This window comes from Phodopus roborovskii, unplaced genomic scaffold (genome assembly GCF_943737965.1).
Source record: "Phodopus roborovskii unplaced genomic scaffold, PHOROB, whole genome shotgun sequence".
Taxonomy (NCBI): Eukaryota; Metazoa; Chordata; class Mammalia; order Rodentia; family Cricetidae; genus Phodopus; species Phodopus roborovskii.
The window spans coordinates 3,286,478-3,311,250 of NW_026125546.1; the positions used below are offsets into that span (position 1 = coordinate 3,286,478).

The following is a 24,773-nucleotide window of genomic DNA, read 5'->3' on the forward strand; positions in this document are numbered from 1 at the left end:
TATGTTCAGACAAACGAAAGAAAATGGATTGAGAAAAAAGGAAGAGGAGGAGCTCCTGCAGATGAAGACTGATACTGTCTCCAGTCATGATAATGACTGGGAGGCATATGTAACAGGAAAACCTATCTTGTCTGTTCCCATTTTACCTAAAGAATATTGTCAGTTTATGAGGTTTCTTGAAGGTCCTTGTTCTTTGGGTATTTAGAAGAATAGGGTAGTATATCAAAGTTATGTTGCCCTTCTAAATATTTATTTTGGAAATCTGTTTGTGTGAATGAACTAACTGTACCCTCACCCCCAACCATAATGTTCCTAGCACATTCAGAAACATCAACAGCGAAGGCCGCCTTTTTGTAACAGGGAAGAGGAATTGGGCTTGCAAACTTGTAAGGAAGCAAAGATGACAAGCTTATAATAACATCTGGGCATTGACCAAAAGAAGCTGTGATAGAAGCCACGTTTCAGGTGCTTTGCAGACTATCCATCTAGCCCATTTTAGTGAGAGGGGATATTAGAAGAAAAAACCATAATTTTGCTTTGAGCCCCAAGAAATCATATCATGTGAAAAATTAGAGCATTTTGGAAATGATGATGCTTTGTGTGGAGAGAACGATGCTCATTCGAGAAGGTTGGAGTGTGGGCTCCATGCTGGCATAGTTGCAGCTTCCACAGCCATTTCCCTGTTTGGTGCTCTCAAGCCACGGGGTGTAAAGGTGAATTTGCTAAGACGGGAGGCAGACAAGAATTACAACAGCCAAAACTGTTGGACAGAGGTGTGAACTGTGGTGTATGTTTATAGAGGTGAGGTATCTGTTGTTCTGATCCTGAACTAATGTTGTATTTACATAAAATCTATACCGACCAGAGTAACCACTTTGCAAGCCCATCTGAATAAAATGGAAATTGTTACTAGTTATGCATTTCTGAGTGAGTCTAAAGCAGGCCTTGAAGATTCAAATTTTAATGATGTGGGGGTTTGTTTGACTAATTTACAAGAAAAATGGGATAAAGTTGTTAAACCAATTCCATTCATTTAAAAACCATGTCTCCTTGTATTTCTGTCACGTGTCTGAATCTTTTATTTATTTGCTTGACAAAAGCATCACCGAGTCATGGAAACACTGGTCTGGATGATCAGATTGATCAAAGACATAAGCAGGCACTCAAATAAATAATAAATCAGAATAAAGGCCCTGAGCTTTGGTTTGAAATTAGGCCAGTCTGGGCTCATCGCTCCATTCTCATCTCCTGAAAGGCAGGGCCAGCAGAGCCCCTATGGTGTGAATAGAGGCCAAAGATGTCAGTGTGGGATTCAGCACTGTACTTGCTATAGTGCAAGTACCCCACAAATGGCAGACTCTGGCCTCTTGAGAGGAGGGAGGAAGACAAAGAGTATGTGAGGCATTGTCATCCAAGGCGTAATAGTCATGACTCATTTCTGATCACACCTAGGGGCCATTCATTCCTGGCAAGTGAGTCTAGCAATGGCTGCCTTTCCAAGGGCTGAGGATGGAGGTTAGTGGTAGAGTGCCTGCCTAGCCTGCACAAGGCCCATCATTAGCACCAGAAATGAAAGACTGCTCTTTGTCCTGGTTGTTAGGGAGCCTTGTCGTTCCAGAAAGGGACTTGTAGGACATTATGTACAGTTGATGTTGTCAGGAACCTTTGGGAGATGATTTTAGCAGCAGCTTACAGTGTGTGTGGAAGATGAGGGAAACCTTCCTAGAGGGAAGTCCTGTACATCTTGGTGCTTAGACGGCCAGAAGGACTACAGAGCTTGCACATTCAAAAATTAAAGGAATGAAGGAGATGTTAAGCACTCAGGAGGACCTATAAGATCAAGGCCAACCTTGTTCCTAGTTCCAGGGCAGCCAGGGCTATGTGGAGGGTTCCTGTCTTAAAGAAAAAGGAAGGAAGGAAGGAAGGAAGGAAGGAAGGAAGGAAGGAAGGAAGGAAGGAAGGAAGGAAGGAAAAGGAAAGAAAGAAAGAAAGAAAGAAAGAAAGAAAGAAAGAAAGAAAGAAAGAAAGAGCTGTTGGCTGTTAAAGTCCACTGTATTGCTTCTACTGGGAAAGCCCTCCTAACTAGCAAACTGCAGCTTGACAAATATAAACTGAATGCAACATCTTTTGATGCTTGCATTGTATTGTCAGTGTCTGGGTCTCTCCTGGCATACAGGACCCCTGGCTAAATGTGTTCTAGATGAAGATGAGAATCATAGGATGTAGTAGTTAATAGAAGCTGGAGTCTGTGCCAGAAAGATTGGCGAACTGGATTCCTTTATCATGGTTGATAAAGGATACGCAGCAGAACCATTCCTCTTTTAAAGGAGAAAATATCAATATACAGCAACTAACTAGGACGCTGGCACGTTTGTGTACAGGGCAGAAGCTGCCTCCCCCTTCCACTGGCTGAGCGGCCTGTGTGAGGCTTTCAGTAGGATCTGTGCCCCCTCTGGTTTGGATTTCTTTGTTTATCCATGCTACACTGTAAAAATTTTTGACGGACTAATTGATGAATAAAATAAAATCCTCTACAATAAAATAAAATAATAAAATAAAATAAAAACCTCTACATGACTTTATTCAGGATGCCTTTTTAAAAGAACATCTTCAGAAAAATGAATGGAGATTTTGTTTAGGAAAATTGCTTTGAATGTTAAATTAATTTGGAGAAAATTACATTTCAACAATATTTGACTTAATTAGAAGAAAATGTGTTTTGTTTTTTCTTTTATAGCATATGCATTTTAAAGTGAGTTATGGGCAAACATACATTTATAGCACTGAATCTTTCTAATAACAATAGGTGGTTCCCTAGTCTTCGAATCTTTTATCTCTGTTAGAACAAACCACAAAACCTGTAATTTTCTTCATTTTCATCCTGTGTATTTTACATAGCTATTTCCTGCTAATGATACTTATTTGCAAACAAAAGTTGAGCTATAAACTCTTTTTGGATATGCCAGTTCTGTCTTTCTACTCTGAAGATATGTAATATTTTTGAACATCAGCTTCTTGCCTTTTAGAAATGCAGCAGAATCTTCTTCTGCTGGTGTTCAGTGAAATGAAGTGGATTGTCAGATGGTTTTGTTCAGTATGCCTGGGTAAGAATCCACATGGCACCTAACATACCCATTTATGGGTCATGTGTACACACATAGGCTCTGCTGTGTACACACAGTAGGACCTTGTGACTCTGGGTCCCCAGCCAGCAGGTATGGATACAGCCATACATTGTGTTTGGCTACTTGGCTGCCTGCTGTGTCTTGCAGGCTGTTTGTGTTGAGTTTAGCAGGAACACTCAGGAGTGCTTAAACTCTTTCATCATCAAGGTCATCTCTGTGTTGCCGTTGTAACTTCTTGTAGAGTATCAGAAAATTATTTTTGCCATCGTTCCCCGGGGCGGGGAAGGGGGGATCTGGGAGGAGTGGAAGGATGGGAAACTGCAGTAGGGATATATAGTATATGAGAGAAGAAGAAAAGAAAATCTGAAGACTTCCTGGAAAGTAAGTTGTAGGCCAGCCTGAACTACGTGGCATGAGAAGAACAGCTCAAGTCCCGATACATAACCAAAGCCAAACCCCCTTGGAAATGATGGCAAAAATAATATTCTGACACTCTAAGTTACAATGGCAACACAGAGATGATCTTGATGATGAAAGAGGAAAGCACTCGTGAATGGTAATATCTCATTTCCCAACTCAACATTTAGTGTTCACACGGTTCTCCTTATTCTCCATCCTGTGAAATAGCTGCAAAAACTCAACTCCTTTGACCTTACCTTTCATTCTGTATTCTAAACCTTGTTGGTCTTTATTGCACCTGGTGCCTATCACCCCTTCCCTTTCTTATTACAGACACAATTATCTTAATTGTATCTTTTATCTCTCACCCAATCTGCTAAAACCCTAATTGCTACCATGGCTTGGTCCCTCTTTCCCAAATTAGCACCAAACATACCCCTTTGTTATCTAAGCCTCTTCCCAAGTCTTGGATGCTCTCCTTCCTAAATAGTCTATGTCCGTTCGTGTGCTACACTATATGCATTATACTCTTCAGCATGGTGGTCAGGGCTCAGTCCTCCCCAGCCTCATCTGCCCATGATTTGGCTCAGTGGTCTCATTTTTGGCCATTCTCTTACATAACCATCTGTTCTATATAGACTATTGGTTCTCAATCTGTGGTTAGTAAGCCTTTTGGGGGTCAATTATAAGATATCCTGCGTGTAAGATATTTATATTGCATTTCATAACAGTAGCAAAATTACAGTTATGAAGTAGCAGATAAAAATAATTTTATGGTTGGGAATTACCCCAACATGAGGTAATTACAGGGTCGAAGCATTAGGAAGGTTGAGAACACTGGTCTAGAGCCAAGCTTTATGGACAGGGCCTTCCTGCTAACATAAGAGGTATACCTACCTTTCATCCAGCAATGTAAGCAGAGCTCTTTGATTTTGAGGCCAGTGTGGTCTACATAGTGAGAACCTCTCTCAAAGTTACAACAACAACAACAAAAAGAAGTATAAATATGTTCTCAGACCCAGGCCAGCATCTAAGCCCTACCTTCTCGCTGTGTGACGCTATGTAAGTTAACCCAACCCCCAGCCTTCATTTGTTCATTAAAAAGAGAGAAAAAAAAGTGACAACATCATGAAGTTCAACCCCACCCCCAAGTTAGCATGATGCCCGGTACACAGTAAATAACCGGGCTATAAGTCTTGTCACACTTACCTTCCTGGCTGACATTGTGATTCATGTGTTACAGTGGGTCTTTTCACACTACATTGTGTGCAGCCAATGGCTCTTGAACCACATGCAAACCAACACTTTTATGATTGTGTGTGCGCGCGCGCTTGCGTGCTTGTGCACGTGCACACTCATGCCTGTGAGTCAGGGGGAAGTGGCTCAACTGTTTTCAACAGTTCCCTTGTGGCTAACTGTCATGTTTAACAACACCAAGGATTGAACACCTGAATCCTAAGCTCTCTTCTGTTGACAGTGGATATTTTGTCTTCACACGTCCCAAAACAATGAAGATAGGAATTCCTTGCCCGCCTTTGAATTGTCTTATCTGGACCTTAACTTTGCTATGTATACTAATTATTTTTTCTTACATGCTGTTTCTTCTGCTTGCTGTTCTGTAGCCCTGGGTAAACTGCTGGCCTATATGCAGAGACTGCTAACATGCAAGTGCTAGTTGCTGTCTGGTTGGCTTAGAAGTGCATTTTCTCATTTATCTGAGGGCTAGAAGTCCCTGAGACCAAGGTGCTGATCCTTGGTGTTGGTTCTTCTGAGACCACCCTCCTTGGCTACAGATGGCTGCCTTCTCTCTGTGACTTTTATTTCATGGGTATAGGTCTCGCTGTATACCCTAGTCTATCCTGGAACTCTGTTATATAGCTCAAGTTGACCTCAAACTAATGATGGGCTTCTTACCTTTAGCTTTCCAAGCGCTGGGCCGACTTTTTGTGTCTCACATGGTCTTATCTCTGTACTCTTGTATGTCTATGTTTAATTTCTTCTGTTTATAAGAATATTAGTTATATTGGATTGAGGCCCTCCTTAATTAAAGACTATATTTTAATGGGGCATAGTAGTGTAACACATGAAATCCCAGCACTTAGGTAGCAGAGGCAAGAAGATCGTATAAGTTTGAAGCCAGCATCATCTATAACTCAAGTTCTAGGCCAGCCATAGCCAGACCCTGTCTTACTCCCCACTGAAAAAACAAACATGCAACAAAACTCCTTTTAACTTAATTCTCATTCTGGAAGCTCCACCTCTAAATACACACACTTTCTGAAGCACAGGTGTCTCAGCTTGGCCATAATCAACTGTGACTTCCGTAAAATTGTTTAACTTTCAACAATTGCTCTGACCTCTCTCTGTGTTTACCATATGTAGGGACACTTAGTACATGCCAAGCAGCACCCAAGTGGCCATGCAGGACATGAACTAGATGTTCATTATTATTTCTGTTCTTACTTTAAGTTCTCTAAAAGCTGGGATGCTGTCTTGCACTTAAAAAATTCCTGGGGTGAACTTTACTTATTTTGGGGGAAAGAAGTGGGTGACTTAAGAAAAGGTCTTCCATAGCCCAGGTTGACCTCAAACTTTCTATATAGCCAAAGAACACTTGGTCTTCTTGCCTGCTTCCATCTCCCAAATGCCGGGATTACAGGGAGTGAGCCACCAAACCAGGCTTTTAGCACAACTTTGAACATGAGTGTTTATAAAACATTTAGAGAATCAATATTGGATAAATAGTCTGCAGCGTATCAGTTCCTTTTTTCTGTTGCAGTGATAAAGCACCATGGCCAAAAGCACTCATGGAAGAAAAAGTTTATTTGGGCTTATGGTCCCAGAGAGCTACATGTCCATCATGGCAGGAAAGTAAGGAAGCTAGTGATCAATGTGACAGCAGGGATAGGAAGCTGAGTAATGTGGATCTTTAATGGCAAGTATGAAGCAGAGAACACACTGGAATTGGGATAAGACTTTAAACTCTTAAAGACCACCCCACCTTGATGTACTTCCTCCATCAAATCTACACCTCTATGCAGTCTCTCTAGACTGTGCAACCAACTGGAAAGCAAAGTTTCAGATAGTAGAGTCTAAGGGGAAATGTTTCTCATTCAAACCTCCTCAACAAGTCTGTATTTCTTTCTTAGCTAGAGTCAGTCACAGAACCAAGAACAAGATTCTCGTAGAGAAGTCAGTACCCTCGCCGTAGGTACAATATGCCACTGTGAGTTCAGTATTGCAAGTCTTCTTTGAACCTTGCCAGAGACTCCAGAATGTCACAAGAGAATGATTTGTGACAGAAATCACACGTACACAGAAGCCAGTATCTTCGCACAGCTAGAGCTCGAAAGTGATGAGGGACACAAAGCCTTTGGTACAATAGGAGTTCCTGTTCATTGTTGGCCCATTTGAGGTATCTTTGATCTCTGCAGAGGAGGGACATGGCTAAGGTACATGAATGGACAATAGATCATGAGTTTGGAAGAGCAGCAGGCGGTGAGTGTGTTGTGCAGTGATCAAGCCCTGGAGATGCCCAGACACTGTGTGCCTAATGATAAGCATCTTCGCTCGGTGCCTTCAAGTCTCATTTCCTTCCAGCCAGACCCCAAAGGACCTGTTTCATCTTCGATACCTTTCCAGTGTGCCACTTTGGGTCTGTAGGTTTTTTACTTTCTTAGTCTGCCAGGGGCTAGGGTTTGTGTGTGTGTGTGTGTGTGTGTGTGTGTATATATATATTAATTATTACATTTTCCTGGTACCACTACCATTTCTTCTCTGATAATCTAGTCCCAGCAGCCCTATGAAGTGTACTTTTTCTCTTATGTTATCTGTCCTTAACTTGCAATCTAGCTCTGCTAGTCCTAAGAATTCCTGTCTGTTTATTGTCTTGGGTTAGGGTCTTGAGACTAAGTTCCTATTTTATTGGCTACGTAGTTAACTTTTACAGGTGTTTGTAAAGAAATAAAATAATGAGACAATTCTGTGCCTAAAAATTATACCTTTGATAATGGTAATGCTTGGCTGTAAGATCAAAGGAAAGCATAAAAACTATTCTCTGAAATTGGAATTAGAAATCATAGCTTTCTATGAGAAAACCCTCAGAATTGACAGACATCCTACAGATTGCATAGTGAAGGTTTCAGTCCTCCATGTGCGTAATAACATAGGGAGAATCTTAACAAGCAGAGAGACAGAAATTCTTAATTAGTTATCTGGTGTGGAGTGCAGAAGTCACTGCTCCTTAAAAGCTCCACAGTGGAATGTGACCTGGCCAGAGCACGGAACCAGCCAGCGCCTCGTGGGAAAGGGAATTAACCTGCACGTGTAGATCCATTGTGCCACCTCCAGCACCCGGCTGGTACACAGGCAGCATCTCTTTGCTTCTTATAACGAATGAGGCAGATTTGCCAGATGAGTGATCTGAGGCTGTGTCTTCACATGGGGGCACTCAGCTGCCTACTTACCTGCTGTGAGAGAGGCTGGGTGAGGATGTGTTGGATTGCCTGACTGGGGCTTTAAGAAATCAGCCGTTGGGGTTGCAGGCGGTAGTGCCTCTTTGTAACCTGGCCTCCTGCCCCTTGCATTGTATGCTCCATGTAAGTTTCTACTCTGAAGACAACAAAAGTGAGAGAGAAACCAGCCCTTAGGCTAATTCCATCCTAGTGGTCACTCTCAACAGTTTTGTCCCATAGATTTGTTTGTTTGCTTGTAGGGCTAGGAGCCAAACCCAGGACCTTGAGTGTTCTTATCAGTGAGCTGGGACCTATCCTCTTTTACAGTGCATTTTTGAATTTGTTAATGATCTTCACTTTGATATGAAGGGAACCTGGGTCCAGAAGCACTAAGACAATCTCCCCTCAGTACTTGTATAGTGACTAAGTTCATTTCATTCTCTTCCTGCTAACCTTCATGTTATGAGCACTTTTCCTACCAGCCTGGTCCCACAGCCACACCAGCCCCAAATAACACACAGAGACACTGTATTAGATATAATGCTGTTGGCCTGTTATTAGCATTTCTTATTGGCTAGCTCTGTCTTAAATATTAACCCATTTCTATTAATCTAAATATTTCCACGTGGTCTTGGCTTACCGGAAAAAGGGTTCGGACCTCTGCTCTCTTGGTCCTATATTTTGAATCTCCTCCTACCTCTCCTTGAATCCTCCTTGTCTCCTAGTCCTGCTTATATTTACAGAATGAAATATCCCATCATCTCCTCTTTTCTGCCTAAATAAGAAGGGTTTTAACTATCACATAGTAAAATATATAACAAAACAGTTATCAAATAAGAACTACAGTTAACAATATTTAGTTCATTAACACTTAGCAAGATTTAAAGAAAACATTCCATCATCTATCCTATTTTTGTGAGTCTAAAGTCCTATATGTAATTTATCTTTAATCCTAACTAAGGAAAACTATAACCATAATTAACTGTCTTTGTCTCCTAGTCCCACCTATCTTGCTTTCCTATTGGCCAACAGGGCTTTATTCATTAACCAGTAAGAGAAATATATTTACAGAATGACATCTCCCATCTCCTTCATCAATTGACTGCATATGGTGTTAAGTCCACAGCATACTCTAGGGTGGCAGGAGTAGGCGCTTTAATCCAGGTTCCTGCAGGAATGTACGGACAAGCACAGCTCTTCTGAACAGAGGACAAATTATCCTTGTGTGAACTGGGAGGACACAGCATCCCTGGAACATGCTATCCTAGGCTCTATTTCCTACTTCCTGGGACCTCCCAAGTTGTTTGGAAAACTTTAGAGAAGAGAATGGGCGAAACATGGTAGGAGCGGACAGGGAGAGGTACCCCGTGTCTGAGAAATTGAACACCAGTGCTGTGTAAATGCGGAGAAAGGGACACAAGTTTGTTTTTATTAAACAAATGTGTCTTGATGGAGATACTTGTCTTATTAGGGCTTCTATTGCTGTGAGGCGACACCATGACCATGCCAACTCTTCTAAGAAAACTATTTTGTGGGGGGCTTATAGTTTCAGAGGTTTAGGCCATTATAGTCATTGTGGGGTATGGCAGTGTGCAGGCAGACATGGTGCTGGAGAAGGAGCTGAGTTCTATATCTTGGTAGATAGAAGGAGACTTATTTGTCACATTGGGTGTAGCTTAAGCATGTAAGACTCCACAGTGACACACTTCCTCCAACAAGGCCACACCTACTCTACACAATACCACACCTCCTAATAGTGTCACTCTCTATGGGTCAAGTATTCAAACACATGGGCCTATGGGGGCCATACCTATTCAAACCACCACAATATTAAATTAGTGAAAAGAGAAAAACAGTAAATGAACATTTTCTTCCACGTATGTTTTGTTTTTGTTTTTTTTGAGACAGGGTTTCTGTGTAGTATTTGAAGCCTGTCCTGCAACTTACCGAATAGAACAGGCTGGCCTCGAACTCACTGAGATCTGCTTGCCTCTGGTCTGTGGAGTGGTGGGATTAAATGTGTGAGCCACCATGGCCCAGCTTTCTTCCACTTTTTAAATTAACATTGTTCTGGTAACACATGATCTATACAGAAATTTAAAATATACCAAGATAGAAATTACACTGTAATGTTATCACCGCTGCAGTATCCCTTTGGTGTGGGTCTCCTGTGTATGCTGTAATACTCTACTCTTAGCAGGCACATTGAACATTTAACACAATAGTTAGTACCTTGTATTCAATGCATGGGCATACACAAATTCATTCAGTCCATCTTCACCATCAGATATTTATGTTGTTTCTCAGTCTCCTGTTTGGCTATTTTATTATTTCATACTTATTCCGAGACTACCGTTATAGTTTAATGCATTCCATTTAGTACAGACAGACGGTTTGAAAGGATGCATGTGTTCATTGAGTCCCAAGAATAGAAAAATCTCCCAGGGACAACTTTTGTTTGCTATGATCCCCAATTTATCTGTTACTGTGATGGCATCTTATAAGCTGTGTTAGCCTCATATCTGTGGTCTGGTTGTCAGTGACATCATTTCATAATAAATATTCAGAATTGTGCTGCATCATGATTAGTTTAGCTGGAGGACATAAAACTTTGTATCTTTGTGAAAATTATAGTTGCTTATAATTAATGTGGACTTAGTGTCAAAATGAGGTTTCTTTGCTGTAAATATTTGCTGTAAAAATTCTCAAGAATGTGGTATCCAGTCATCACTGGAACAAATGAGCATACAGTGTACAAAGTTTAGGCTATAACCAATTTAAATTTGTGCTTTTACCGTATTGCCGTACCATTTAGTTTATGTAAATAGAGTGACTCTACGTACAGGCAATACATAAATAAAACTGTAATAGTAATTCCATAGAGCGGTATTTGAAGATCCTGCTGTTACTTTGTATTTTGTCTTTATTACTGCCTTTGTATCTTTGGCTTGGATATTGTGGTAGCAATTATTTATGCTTCTTGAAGTCTGTTCTGTTTTCTGGTTGATAGTGACCAAACCAGGAGCCTTGTGCATGCTGAGGCCTTGTTCATGCCACTGAGGATTCCTGTGTAGGTGGGGCCAACAGTAGCCTTCCTCTGGCCTTCGTCTTCTTTTGTTCTCTACACTGAGGAGGTGGACTTCTGTACTTGAATCCTTCTGTGCCACAATTGGATTTCGGATTCATACTTAAAATCCCTAGTTATTTCCTTTTTAAAATTTAATTACATTTATTTGTGTATGTGTGTGCAAGCCTAAATGGAGGTCACAGAATAACCTGGAAGGAGTCAGTTCTCTTTCCACTATATGGATCTCGGGGATTGAACTCATGTCCTTAGGCCTGGTGGCAAGCACCTTTACCCACTTAGCCATCTTGCTGATCCACCTTTTTCTAATTGATGGATAGTAACTGAAATGATTATCCTAAACTTTGTTCAAGGATGTTATTCTTCGCTTCCTGCCCTGTTAGTATGTCTCTGTTTTGACCCTAAATTTTCCCTTTTTTTCCCCCTTGTCTAGGCAGGAGGCTCCCAGGTAATTTTCACAAATCCTTTAGAGATCGTCAAGATCCGCTTGCAGGTGGCCGGAGAGATCACCACAGGCCCCAGAGTCAGTGCTCTGTCTGTGGTACGAGACCTGGGCTTCTTTGGCATCTACAAGGTAACTTATCTTTCTCCCATTTGTTTAATTATTGTTATTTAAAGGGCATAACTGTACATTTGGAAGAAGTTCATTTCTTCACCTTGGCAAGACATACTGTTGGAACCCATAGGGCACTATCATGCCAATTAGGAGGTGTCCCTTCCTGACATCTGCCAACAAATTGTCCTTTGAGAGACAAAGATGCAGAATGTCTGTAATGTGATTGTTCAGCGCAACACTGGCTGACATTAGAACTGGATATTCTCTCTCAGCTCCGGTGTGTGTGTGGGGGGGGTGTGCGCGCACACATGCGTATGTGCATGCGTGCGTGGGGGAGGGGCGTGTGTTGTCTATGTTTAGATGTGTGAGCATGTAATGGTCAGAGGTCAGCAATGGTGTCTTCTGTTGTTTTCCCTTATTTATTTATTTGTTTGTTTATTGGTTTACCAAACCTGAAGCTCACTAGTTGGCTAGACTGGCTTTCAGTCAGTGCCAATGACTCCTGTCTCTACCTCCTCAACATGGGAATTACAGGCATTTGGCCACACCTAAGTTTTTATATGTGCCCTAGGGACCCACACTAAAATCCTTATCCTTGCATGGCATGCAACTTAGAAACTGAGCTATCTCCCTAGCCCCAAAACCAAATACTTACATCAAGAATTTACCTTTTGATCCTATATAAATTCTGGTACTATGTGAGTTTTCTGTATTGCTACCTCATCTTAATTATTATAAATCTTACTCACTTTATATTTCTAATATAGCTTTCCAAGATGACAGTGTCAATTTTTAGTGGCAGTTTCAAAAGTTTTCCCTACTCTTCAACCATGAGGTTGTATTAAAATAGCCACATACACCCTTACTCCCAGAGCTCAGGAGGCAGAGGCAGGTGGATCTGTGATTTCAAGGCCAGCCTGATTTATCATAGAGAGTTCCAAGCCAGCTAGCCAGAGATACACATTAAGACCCAGTCTCTGTCTCTCTGTCTTTCTCCCTCTCTCTCTCTCTCTCTCAGACACACACACACACACACATGCACAAACACGGCTGTGTTGTAATAAACTGAAGTCATCTACATCTATGCCCAGCACTAAATTTATCCCAAAAAAAAAAAAGTACTCACTGTTCTCCAATAAGACTTTAAAAAGAGTTCGTTGCTGGCTCCAATAAATAAAAGTCTTTGGGAATATAAGGTGAAATTCAAAGTCTGCCCAGAACAGCTTAATTTATATATGCAGAAACGTATAATTAATAAATTGTGTGTAGCCAGATCAAGAGATGCTTTATTCAAATTAGTTGTGAATTTTAAAACCGTGTCCCATCAGTACTTACTCTGTGTTTAGACATCTGCTAAAGCTGATTTTCTGAGTGTGTCATCTTCTTCTTTACCCCACGCCATGCAGGTAAAAGCTCTTTTGCTCTCCTGGACCCTGGAAATTTACTCCATAAACACTAACATTGAGACATGGCTGTCTTCCCTTCCCTCATCATCCCAAGTGGGTATAACAAACCCCGCATGGGTAACAGCTAGCCATGACAACCACTTCCGGCCTTTAGTGTGGTGTTTGAGTTCTTGTTCCCCCAGTATTTTTTCTCTTTTTTGTTTCGGGGTTCTGCAGGTGACCCCAGTGAAAATTCAGAATGTTTACAGTGGAGCTTCTTTTAGCCAACTCTATCTGCATCTTCCAGATCATGTGATGGTTAGGGTACCACATGATCTGAGCCTTCCTAGGATCAGATAGCATATGACTCTCTTTATTGGGATTAATCTTAGTGAGGGAACTAGGTACATGTGATAGTTTGGAATAACTATGTGAGTGTGGGCTGTTTTGTTTTTAATTTTACATATGTAGTGTGTGTGCATATGCATGAGGTCAGAGGACAAATCTGAGCGGGCATGTCTCTCCTTCCACCTTTATATGGGCTCCTGGGGCCATATTCAGATTGCCGGGTTTTGGCAAGTGGATTTACCTGCAAAGCCATCTCTAAGGCCCGTGATATGTTTCCTCTTTTATTTTTAAATAGCACTTCAGTTGCTGTAATTGGGCAGAGGACACAATAGCAATAGCTATTTTGTTTGCATATGTATTACCAGCTATAAGAAGTAAACAGTACTATCATGAACTTGGAGAGAAAACACTTTCTGTTCTAACATTTTAGGTCCTTGCCATCTGTGACATGATGTAGTGCCTTGTCACTATGACAGGGATGCCAGGCAGTCTTTCAACAGGCTGTCTAGTAAAAGCCACTTGGTACTATAGCAATGACTGTTATCAAACTATCTCTAGACGAAATGTTATCAAATGTTATCAAACTATCTCTAGACGACTTGTTTGTTGATGCAAGAGCAGGCTGTGCAACTTGCTGCAAATGACACCAGGCTGGCGCTTGGTGCTTTTCATCTTCACATTATGTCACAAACTTAATCCCCTCTAAGGCTCCTGGGAAGTCCCTGGCACCCTGATTTTGTAGTTGGGTGAGCAGTGGCTGCCAGCCTTGGTGTTTGAGCCGAGACGGAAGCTCAGACATTGCTTGCTTGTGCTTTTGTGCTAAAGTTGCTTTTCTGCAATGAGCAAGATCGCTCACGTTTGAGCAAGAGCACTCTCCCATATAAAGTTAGTTAATTACACTGGTTTAGTCTAGTTCAGAGGCATTCCACTGAGCTTGGCGCTGCCTTCCAAAATGCTGTTTTCATGAATTGGTAATTACCACATGAAGTTACTAGTGCTTTTGAGCTGAAAATTTGGTTTTATTGTGTGGACATGCCCTGGTCATCCCTACCTTCTTCCGGCAGGCATCCTCATCAGCCAAATTAACCAAGGGTTAGTAATAGTTACCTCGCAGTTAGACCCTCTCTGGTGTGGCCTGCTTGTGTTACCCCCGACCCAAGATAGATTCAGTCCTGTTTTTCTAGCTTTGTCCTGTGAGCCTGGACTCCAGGTCTCTCTATCTCATCTTTCCAGGGAACCAGTGTTTCAAATCAGCTGGGAGCATCGCAAACGTGGCTTCTCTGCGTGCTTCTGGGTGATTTTGTGTCAGAATGCATCGTTCTCTACTCACATAGTTTTAGTTGGTTAGGAAACTTGCAAGTGGCTGGAGCAACACAGTACTTTAAGACTGTGAGTTGTCCCTTCAGGTAACTCTTTAAGGAGAGGACCCCCCTGTCCTAATTTTTATTAGGACAGATGTGTTTCCTTCTCCTTCCCTGGGTCCCCTTTGTTTGCTCTTCTTACCATTACAATGCTGGGGCAGGCTGTGAGTGATTGGTTCTGTCTGTGTGTTTAGGATTGCTGAGCTTTACCTTAACTGAACTGATTTAACCAAGCTTTCTGTTTTTTCTCATGAATTGACTTGCAAAATACCTTAGCCTTCTGTGACCTCCCGGTTAATGGCAATTGGAATACTTGCCCTAAAAATACATTTGCAAGTGAAAAAAAAAAAAGTGAATGCAGTAAACATTTTTACACTCCTGAAGTTAGAAATAGTTCAGTGAAGATGTAATGAACTGTGTAAACGAAAGCCCCCTCTGAACTGGTAACATTTAGCTAAAAGGTACAGGAAATAGCTGATTGAAATAAAGAGAGAATAAGTAATTGCCTTTGGAAGACTATTTAATATGTTTAAAAAAAAAAAAATCTCCTGCACAAGGATACAAGGCTTGACCTGCACTCAGTACTCGGGCACTTACCTGGCATAAATAAGGCTCTGGGCTCCATCCCGGGCAGTACCCATGCTACACTCAGAATCATATCCTTGTACATGTATGTGGGTATAGCTCTCTCATCCTCTCTCATGACCTAAGTTCCTGTAGCAAAAAATAAATCATCTGTCGTAGAAAAGAGGGCTGAATGAATTTACCTTTTTCCTTGGCACTGTCGATTTATAAGACTTATTATTTAGCATTGAATGGCAGCCCAGTTAATGGAGGTCAGAAGCAGCTTCCCCCAGAATGCATCGGTACAATTTGTTTCTCCGAAGACTAAACCTGACAGCCAAAGCAATGAGGATGAGAGCCATCATGTATCGACAGAAGGGTTTTCTCATCTGTAATCCCAGGTGTTAGCTATCAGTGGAAGGATGCTTAGGAAAACAGGCTCCACCAGCTCTATTCTAATCAAAAGCTCTTGCTTTATTGCACCATAGATGACATTATTCAGATAGATTTTTTTTTTAATCTGTATGCATGCTCATCCATTTTGTGTGAATAGATTGCTGGAGTTATTATCAGTGTGTTCTGAAGGCAAGTGTAGCATTAGTACATTTGTTTCAAAAGCTCAAGTCATCTAGGATATGTGAGTAAAACTCTTATTTCTTCATAACCCAAGCTATACAGAGTATCATTGGTTATAAATCCAGTGTCTCTAAACTGCATCTGAAGCCTCTCCTGTCATCTTAATAGCCACATAAAATGTTTTTAAGGTTCATGTGTGAGGGTGTGTGCTACAGAGATTAAAGTATCTTTAATCTAGCTTCCTTATTGTTTCTTTACAACTTTAGAGGTGTTGGAAATAGATAATAACAAATTCAAGAGATTAGTGAAACAAAGCAAGCATTTAAAATAGAGTTCTACAGAATGGGACAGAGCATAGAGAATGGCTGACACATTTATTTGTTATTTGTAAAGTCTTCCAATCTTGAGAAATCCCTGTGCTCTTCTCCCATAGGCAGGGACTAATGAATAATTTGGGCCTTGAATCTTCTCCCTTTTCTGATCATAAAGTCATATAGCACTTACCTGTGACTTTCTGACTCAGATTTCTCAGACAGCTGATGCTAGCCACCAACCAGGGCAAAGAGTGGTCTCGCGCCTCCTGCTTATCTATATCTAATAAATTATAAGCATGCCTCACTGAAAATGGGATCTCTCCCATACAGAGTTAGGCCATGGAGACTATTCATTCCAGTGTATGCTTGGCATACTTTTGTGAGTGTGTATAGAGCACAGGTTCCTAGCAGTGGAGTAGTAAGTCAATGTGTGTGTGCATTTAACCGTGTGGCATCCATTTATCAATTTCATCTTAATATAGGAGCACCTATAAGAATAATAAGTCCTTTGCCTGCTGATAAGATATCTCTTTTGTGTACTCCTGTTCTACACGATGAAAGCAATCATACAGGTATTTCTTTGGGAACACATCAGCTGAAAGCTTCCGGACACCAAGGGAACCATCTGTTATCACTTTGCATCCAGCCTAGTGCTGGTTCCCACCCTCCCACCCATGCTTGTATCTTTTAACTGGACCTGAGGGTTTTCTCCAACTCTTCACCTTTCCAAAACACAACAGCTGGGACAATGTAAATAAGATTAATTTACTCTCTGAGTACACGTGTGTTATTGTTTATAGAAGCTTTATTTATAATTTACCAAACCTAGGACCACTGAAGTTGTCCCTTGGTAAATGAGTGGATAAACATACTGTGGTATATTGGACAGTGGAAAATTGTTAAAAAGAAATGAGGCCGGGGCTGGAGAGATGTCTCAGTAGTCAATAGCACTGGCTGCTCTTCCAGAGGACCCGGTTTCAATTCCCAGCACCCACATGGTGATTCACAACTATCTGTAGCTTTAGTTCCAGGGGATTTAACATCCTTTTCTGGCCTCTACTGGCTCCAGGAACACACATAGTGTACAGACATATATGGCAGGCAAAACATTAATGCACATAGAATTAAAGTTAAAATTGAAAACCTGGAAATGAACTTTGGAACCACGAAGAGACACCGGGGAAAGGTAAATGAACAACACTACTCTGAACAGGCTCCAGGACATCTGGAAAAAGCAAATGCGGACAGATCAGTGGACATACTTCACACTGGAAGCTGACTCCACTACCTGACAGAATTGTAGCCATTTAGAAGGTGGCTGTGAAAAGCTGAGCTACTGCACACAATTTGGTAGCTAGGAAAAGTCAGCCTTGAAGAAAGCCAATGCATCAGATGGTGCCATAGGCCCTTCCCCTAAGCTCTTAGCTCACTGGGGGCTTTCTCAGATGTGATCACCCCATTGTCTCGTCTTCATCCCAGTTTGCTGAGGACACCAGTGACCATCAGGTATTTGCTCTGTGCCCATGTCTCCTTTCTCTGCAGTGTCTTGGCTAATGGATTTATCTTGCTCACTGCTGCTTTGTAACCTTCTGGTGCATGATAATTGATGGTTGAGCAAATAAGTGATAACTGAAAGCTAGATCTTTTCCCTGTTACAAAGGTGTTAGAATCAAGAGAGCAAGTGAACTGCTGCATAGTGACCCCCCCCAAAAAAAAAAAAGAATAAAATACTGGGAAATTAAGTGTAAAATGGGGAGATCTTTCTCTGCCAATGTGCTCTGTCTTGGTGCTAGGGAGGGACCGGAAAGGGATGGTCACAGAAGAATGGTCCTACCTCATGGCAGCAGTCTGTTAACATAGCCTGGTAGGTTTGAGCAAAGATAATGTGGTTTGGGCCTGTACACTACTGTGATGGGAGAGTCAGACTTAAGGCCGGGAGGAGAGAAGGACAGCTGGGACACGGAACACCAACCTGATGGGGACAGTAGTAGTTGGGATAGCACGTGAGGATACCCCTGAAGGAGATTTCAGTCTGCTATGTCCTGGAATGTAACAAAAGCGAGAAAGTAAATGTAGATTTTATGGTGGTAATGGGATTTTTAGATCTCAGAATTTGAGAAGGTACAGGAAACTATGTAAAGATCTTCCATCTGCTCTTGTCCCTGTCGTTGAGGAATAAAGGCCAGAAATATAAGGATGCTTAGCTGGATGACTTGGGCAAGCAGGGGCAGAACAAAGATAGACTTTCCCGACCCCTCCAGCTTTTCTCCTCTTGTGAAGGTTCTAGCAGGCAGGGAGATGACACTGAAGATGCTGTGTAAGGGTCCTCTGAAGGCACGAAACCAGGGTAGTGCTGTTACCCTCAGGCTGCAGGAAGCTAATGATGACATGCAGAGACCACCCTCATAGAGGTGGCAGGGATTACAGGTCGGGGGAAGAGCAGATGTATGCGGCTCTCAGATGGTGGCTGGAGTGAACAGCATTGCAAAGGAATTAGAGAGAATGGAGGACAAAGGTAGAGGAGGGCCTTGGCTATCTTAAAGAAGCCTTTAATCCCATCACTCAGATGGCAGAGGCAGGCAGAACTCTGTGAGTTCAAAGCCAACCTGGTCTACAAATCAAATTCCAGCATAGCCAGGACGGTTACACAGAGGAAACCCTGTCTGGAAAAAAAACAGAAACAAAACAAAAGAACAACAGAAACACACAACAAAAAGTAGTCAAGGATAATGAGGGGCATTGCGAAGTTACTATTTGTTTTAATTGGGTTCGTCTTTTGCAGTGCTAGAGGCACATGCTTACTACTTGGCCCTCCTCTCAGCATATCTCTAGATAGATGAAAAAGCCCACGGAGGCAGGATTTTACACAGCTGAAGATGAAAAATTCAGATACGACTCGCATGTTCAGGATGCAGAGAGATGAGTCCAGGGCTTGAACAGTGTGTGTACAGTTGCCCGTTCATTGACACTACTGTTTATGGAGGGCTCCTCTCCCAGGCCCATGCTTATTTATAGCTGTGTTTGCTTTACATCAGTTTATCCTCACCACAGCCCACCAGGCAGACACTGTTTCTTTTGCAGCTCTAAATTACAGTTAAGGAGAAGAAGAGCTTTATGGGGTTAGGTAATTTGTCCACAGTCATCTGTCTTATAAATTAAGTGATGACTCTGAACTTCATACTGTGCCACATCTCTCTTAACATTTGACATATCTCATGAAGTTTGTCAAGTTAGGTAGGAAAGAAGACATTCATAGCATCTCAAATCTCCATGGAAATAGTCATCCTTTGTACATGTAAAACCCATTGGATAGAGCTTAGCACACACAGTAATATGATGTACTAGTTATGAGTTATAACTTTTAGCTTCAAGATGTCAACTAAAAGATTGTGAAAGAATTCCTGCCATCATCTTTGCATTGTGCCCTGGCCCTAGTTATTTCTGAGGTTCTGTAGGAACGTCTTTCCTTTCCCTTAACCCTCCTACCATCAGATTGGGCATGCTTTGGGCATTTTGTTTCTTATATTATTGTTGTTTTTTGTTTGTTTGTTTGTTTGGGTTTGTTTTTTTGTTTTGTTTTGTTTTTTTGTTTTTTTTTATGGAGTGAGGGTTCCTATTGCCTGGGCTAGCTTCATACTCTGTGTGTAGACAGGGAGGATGACCTTAAACTACTAACCCTCTAGCTCCCACCTTAGCACTGAGAATGTAGCTAGGGTCAACCACCTCCACCTTGCTTGAAACACCAGAAGAGCAAATGAAATGGATATAGCTTTTGAAAATAGGATTTTTATAAAACAGTACCTAGTAGAAGTCAGTGTTACATAAGCTGTGGGGGAAATATGGTGCTTTAAAAAAAAAAAAAAAAAAAAAAAAAAAGGATTGTTTGGCCATTGTCCTAATTACTGTTCTGTTACTGAGAAGAGACAGTGTGACAAGGCAACTCTCATAAAAGGAAGCATTTAACTGGGGGCTTGTTTGCAGTGTTAGTCCATGATCATCATGGCCAGAGGTAGACAGGTATGGTGCTGGAGCAGTAGCTGAGAGCTTTACATCCTGATCTATTGGCAGTGGTTAGGTGGAGAGGAAGGGAAGGCGAGAAGGGGAAACAGATAGACAGATACAGAGAGAGACTGCCTGGTGTAGTCTTTTGAAACCTCAAAGCCTATTCCCAGCAACTAACTGGAGACCAAGCATTCAAGCCTATGAGTTTATGGGAGCCATTCTTGTCCAAACCACCATTACCATCCATCTATTTAGTCACCAAGTATTGCATGCCAGCACTCCATTGACTGATGTTACAAAGATATGTATGACAGAGGTCATTGCCTCCAAAGTGGTGATCAGTGTTGAGGCCATGTGGGGATGTAAACATGCCGTTGTAGTCCCATCAACTTATTTTAATAGTCAACACAATTCAGATATAAAAAGGACAATAAGATGTCACTTAACTCATGCCTATACTTCTTTGAATCTGTCTTTCCAGAGACAAGCATTTTTGCCAAGTGTTGCTTGGCAACACTTGTTGCTGTTTTCATTTTTTAGTTTGTTCTCTTTGCAAAGAACCTGCAGGGTCTAAATTGTTGGACTATATATAATGTGCATGTTAGAAAGTATGGAGACTGATAGTAAACCCCTGTTCATAGATTACTATGAAAATATTTTTCCAGAAGTGATGGATAGGTTTCTCAGTCTACTAAGTCAGCCTTTCATTCCCTGATTTCTACTTGTGACTGAGGTATGTACTTAAAGGGCAGCCTACTTAAGAAATGTTAATTAACTAGACATTAAAGAGATAGGTCTTTGGCAGCCAGAGTGAGAAACGTGTATACACATCTTTAGTAGGATTGGGTTTTTCACTAAGGCCCATAAGTATACTCTTCTGTGATTTATTTGTAAAACCAGAGTCATTTTCTAGCTGCCCATTGTTAAAATACACTGGCCATTTTCATCTTTCTCTCTAGTAAATAGGGTGCTGAGCATTGAGAATGGTGACTGACAGCACTTTGTTTGAGGACGCCATGCTGGTATTATAGTAGGTTTATGTTAATTACTATTTTTATTTTAATTACTAAATTTATGTGTAATGTTCCTTTAAAACGCATATTTTATAGATAAAGAAGTTGACATAGAGAAAGTCCTCTTATTATAAGGCCCATGCTCTGGCCCCCACCGTGTGCTGGGTTTGGCATGGAGCAACCGTGATTTAGAATCCATATGTAAGTGACACATTTGAATATTTGTTTATTTGGAAGCCATTTACTTCCTTATCTGAGAAGCATCTTTTCTGCAGTGAATGGGCATTCGTCAGATTTCGTGTCCGTGTAAGCTGGAAGAGAATTCTGGCATAGCTGGAATCAGCCGTAACTAAGAGAACTAACCTTCATTGACTATATGAGAAGAAATGAGAAACTAATCGTGAGGCAGGGTTTCTCTGTGTAGTGATCCTGGCTATCCTGGAACTCACCTCTGTAGACCAGCCTGGCCTGGAACTCACTGAGATCAGCCTGCCTCTGCCTTCCAAGTGCTGGGGTTAAAGGTATGTGCTAACACTGCCTGGCTGGGTTTATTTAAAAGCAAAGAAACAAAACAAAAAAACTAGTAAGTAAAATTATGGATGGCTAGAATTTTAAATTCAACAGGTATCCTAGCCAGATTTGAACATAGCTGAATAAAGAATTAGAGAACTAGAAGACAGGAATTACTCAGGAGGCATCTCTGAGAGCATTTGAGATGGAAAGGAGAGGCAATGGCTGAGGAGGCCCCAGGACTAATGAAGTATAACAGATGGCAAGAACAGAAGAAGTCAAAATAGCTAAACTTGGTGTAGCTCATTCCTGTTGTGGCACCTTGAAGTTTCAGGGTAGCTTCTAGCGTCAGATGACAAACCCGGATCATTCACATGGTGTCCTCATGTATGGAGGGGAACTGAACTTTTTCAAGCTAGAATTCTGTATTTTGGAAAACTATATTTTAGGAACAAGGTCCGACTAAAATCTTTTGTGTATTTGCTTATTTGCTTATTTTTAAAGATGGACAAAACTCAAGAAGCATGTCAAGTAAGGCATTAAGAAAGCAATTATAAGCCAGGCATCATGGCACATGCAGGAGGCAGAGGCAGGAGGGTCTCTTGAGTTTGAGGCTAGCCTGGTCTACATAGTTTGAGGTTAAACAAGAGGGTCTCTGTGAGTTTGAGACTAGGCTAGTCTACATAGTTTGAGGCTAAACAGGAGGGTCTCTGTGAATTTGAGACTAGCCTGGTCTACATAGTTTAAGGTTAAACAGGAGGGTCTCTGTGAGTTTGAGGCTAGCCTGGTCTACATAGTTTGAGGCTAAACACGACTACAAAGTCATCAGAAGAACTGAGAGGGCTGGGGATGTCACTCAGTGGCAAGGTCCTCTCCTAGAATGTGTGAGCCATAGACCCCAGCTCCATCTTCAAATACAATAATACATAAGGTGGAAGGAAAATTGACAACTAAACATGTGACAGTGGACATGGGGCAGAAGGAATTGCACTAGATGTGAGTCAGAGGGATTATTGGTAATTGGTAAGCAGGACAGGAATTACAGTATACATAAGCAGGAAGGAAAATTAGTAAGTAAACATGTGGCAGGAATGAAATGAAAGCACTGGTAAATGTTCAGTAGCATTGTCTTGATTTTTATGTATGTATATTGAATGGTAGCTACTGGTACTTAATAGTTTAAGCTGTAATTCATACTCAAGTAGTAACGAGGCTGCTTTCAGTTTCAGTAGTCTGAAGAACGTGTGTTGGACAGGGGGGAGATAAATATAAAACTAAACAGAGCAAGCAGACTAGAAATGGGTTTGGCAGGCATGGTGCAGGTAGGAGGAAAGAAAATTGTGAAGGAAAGCACCTTTCTACAGGTCAGTGCTGTGATGGTGATGTGAGACTAAAATCACACACACACACACACACACACACACACACACACACACACACACACACACACACACACACACACACACAATCTCTGTCAGCCACAGGGCTTCTGGTCCATCTGAGTGACAACCCTGTTGGTGACAAAGCACCTCACAGTGACAGAATAGCTGAACCAGTAAGTGGTGTTCCTCTCCATCAGGAGACCCTGGGCTGCCAAGATCATTTTTTAGAATTAAAGTGGAATTAAGGAAAAAATAATGCCATCAAAGTCCCTTGATTAGAACCAAATGGGAGGCACTTGTATTTTATATTCAAATTGAAGTCATTGGATGTTCACTGACGTCTTCAGTTGGTGGCTGGTTTATTTGGTTTTAACGGTATTACCATCCTTTTAGCAGACCTTGACACTGGTAAGGTTGTAAGCAAAATCCTGTTCAAGTTGCACATAACTAGGATTATATAGTCATATACAAAAGTTGGGATGATGATATTGAAACACAGGGCAGTATTTTCCTCTTCATGTCTTTCCTGCTACATATTTATCTGTAAGCAGCTTGTGTTCTACTTCAAGTATATTGCGTAACTTCCTTTTTGTGTGTGTGTGTTGGGGGAATGGTGAAGCTGGGTATTGAGCCTAGAGCCAAAACCCCTGCTGCTGCCACGCTGTGCTTGGAAGGGTTAACTTGCTGAGGGGAACCAAGAGGAATGCCGAGGGATCAAGACCTGACATGCTGCCCATTGTTTGCAGCTCCAGATCAAAATATACAATTATGCATGCCAAATAAATTCTAAACCTGTAAGGTTGGAAAAGGGGTGGCTCTGACGACAGGTGCCAGGAGCATTAAATAACCTCCCCAGACAAGGTGCACCACTGTTGTCTTGAATACCGTGGGGGTCCCCAGTCTGGCATTTCCCCCCACACTAGACAATATGCATTCACTGCTGGAGTCTGCGTTAAGCCCCAGTCCCCCAGACCTGCTGGCTCCTGGAGCCCGCCCGCCCGACACAGAGGTGCCTTTGTGAGTGTAATTACCTTTCTCTGTATTAGAAATAGTCTGTTTAGAGCTATGTTTGCAGGTACTTCTAGAATAAGCAGGAATTAGCATGCAAAAAGACCTGCCCTGTCTCTGACATCTTTATCAGCACCATCCCTCAGGACTGGCTTCCTCCTCACCTAATGTTGGATTGATGTGGCTGGTGGGCTACAAGAGGATGAAGATCTTTTACTGTGTGTGTGTGTGTGTGTGTGTGTGTGTGTGTGTGTGTGTGTGTAAGGGTGTGTAAGGCAGATGGAGGGTGGGTCCTGTGTGCTGTATTCTGCCAGAGTAAACTTGAGTGAATGATTCCATCAATGCAGGAATTGATTAAAGCTCCCCTGGGTTTTCAACTGTGTCCACATCAAAAAGGCAGAAGAAAAAAAAAATGTGATTCTTTTGCTATGAGGATACTATGGCCAGCATCCTCAAGCCTACTAACTGACCCATGTCAATTGTGGGCTGTGAACTTGAAGTGAGCCTACCTTAAAGACTCTTGCCTTATCCTTAAGGAGGAATGGTGATTGATAGAAGACATTAGAATAGTTCAGGATTGGAGCAGTTCAGGATTGGAGCGTAGTCAGCTCAGGATTATTTGCATATTAGGTTGCCTGGAAATGCTTTTTATTATTCCCATCTGCTCATCAACGAGCCCTTTATTTAAAAA

The 24,773-nt window shown here is 41.7% G+C and overlaps 1 protein-coding gene across 1 annotated transcript in view; it reads left to right on the forward strand.

The window, feature by feature from the left end:
- The window catches only part of Slc25a13 (solute carrier family 25 member 13), a 176,690-nt gene that overhangs the window by 134,309 nt on the left and 17,608 nt on the right, over positions 1–24,773 (forward strand). Inside the window, exon 14 of the mRNA XM_051177139.1 lies at positions 11,497–11,637. Within this exon, the coding sequence (XP_051033096.1) occupies positions 11,497–11,637 (141 nt within the window). The remainder of the gene's footprint in view (positions 1–11,496; positions 11,638–24,773) is intronic.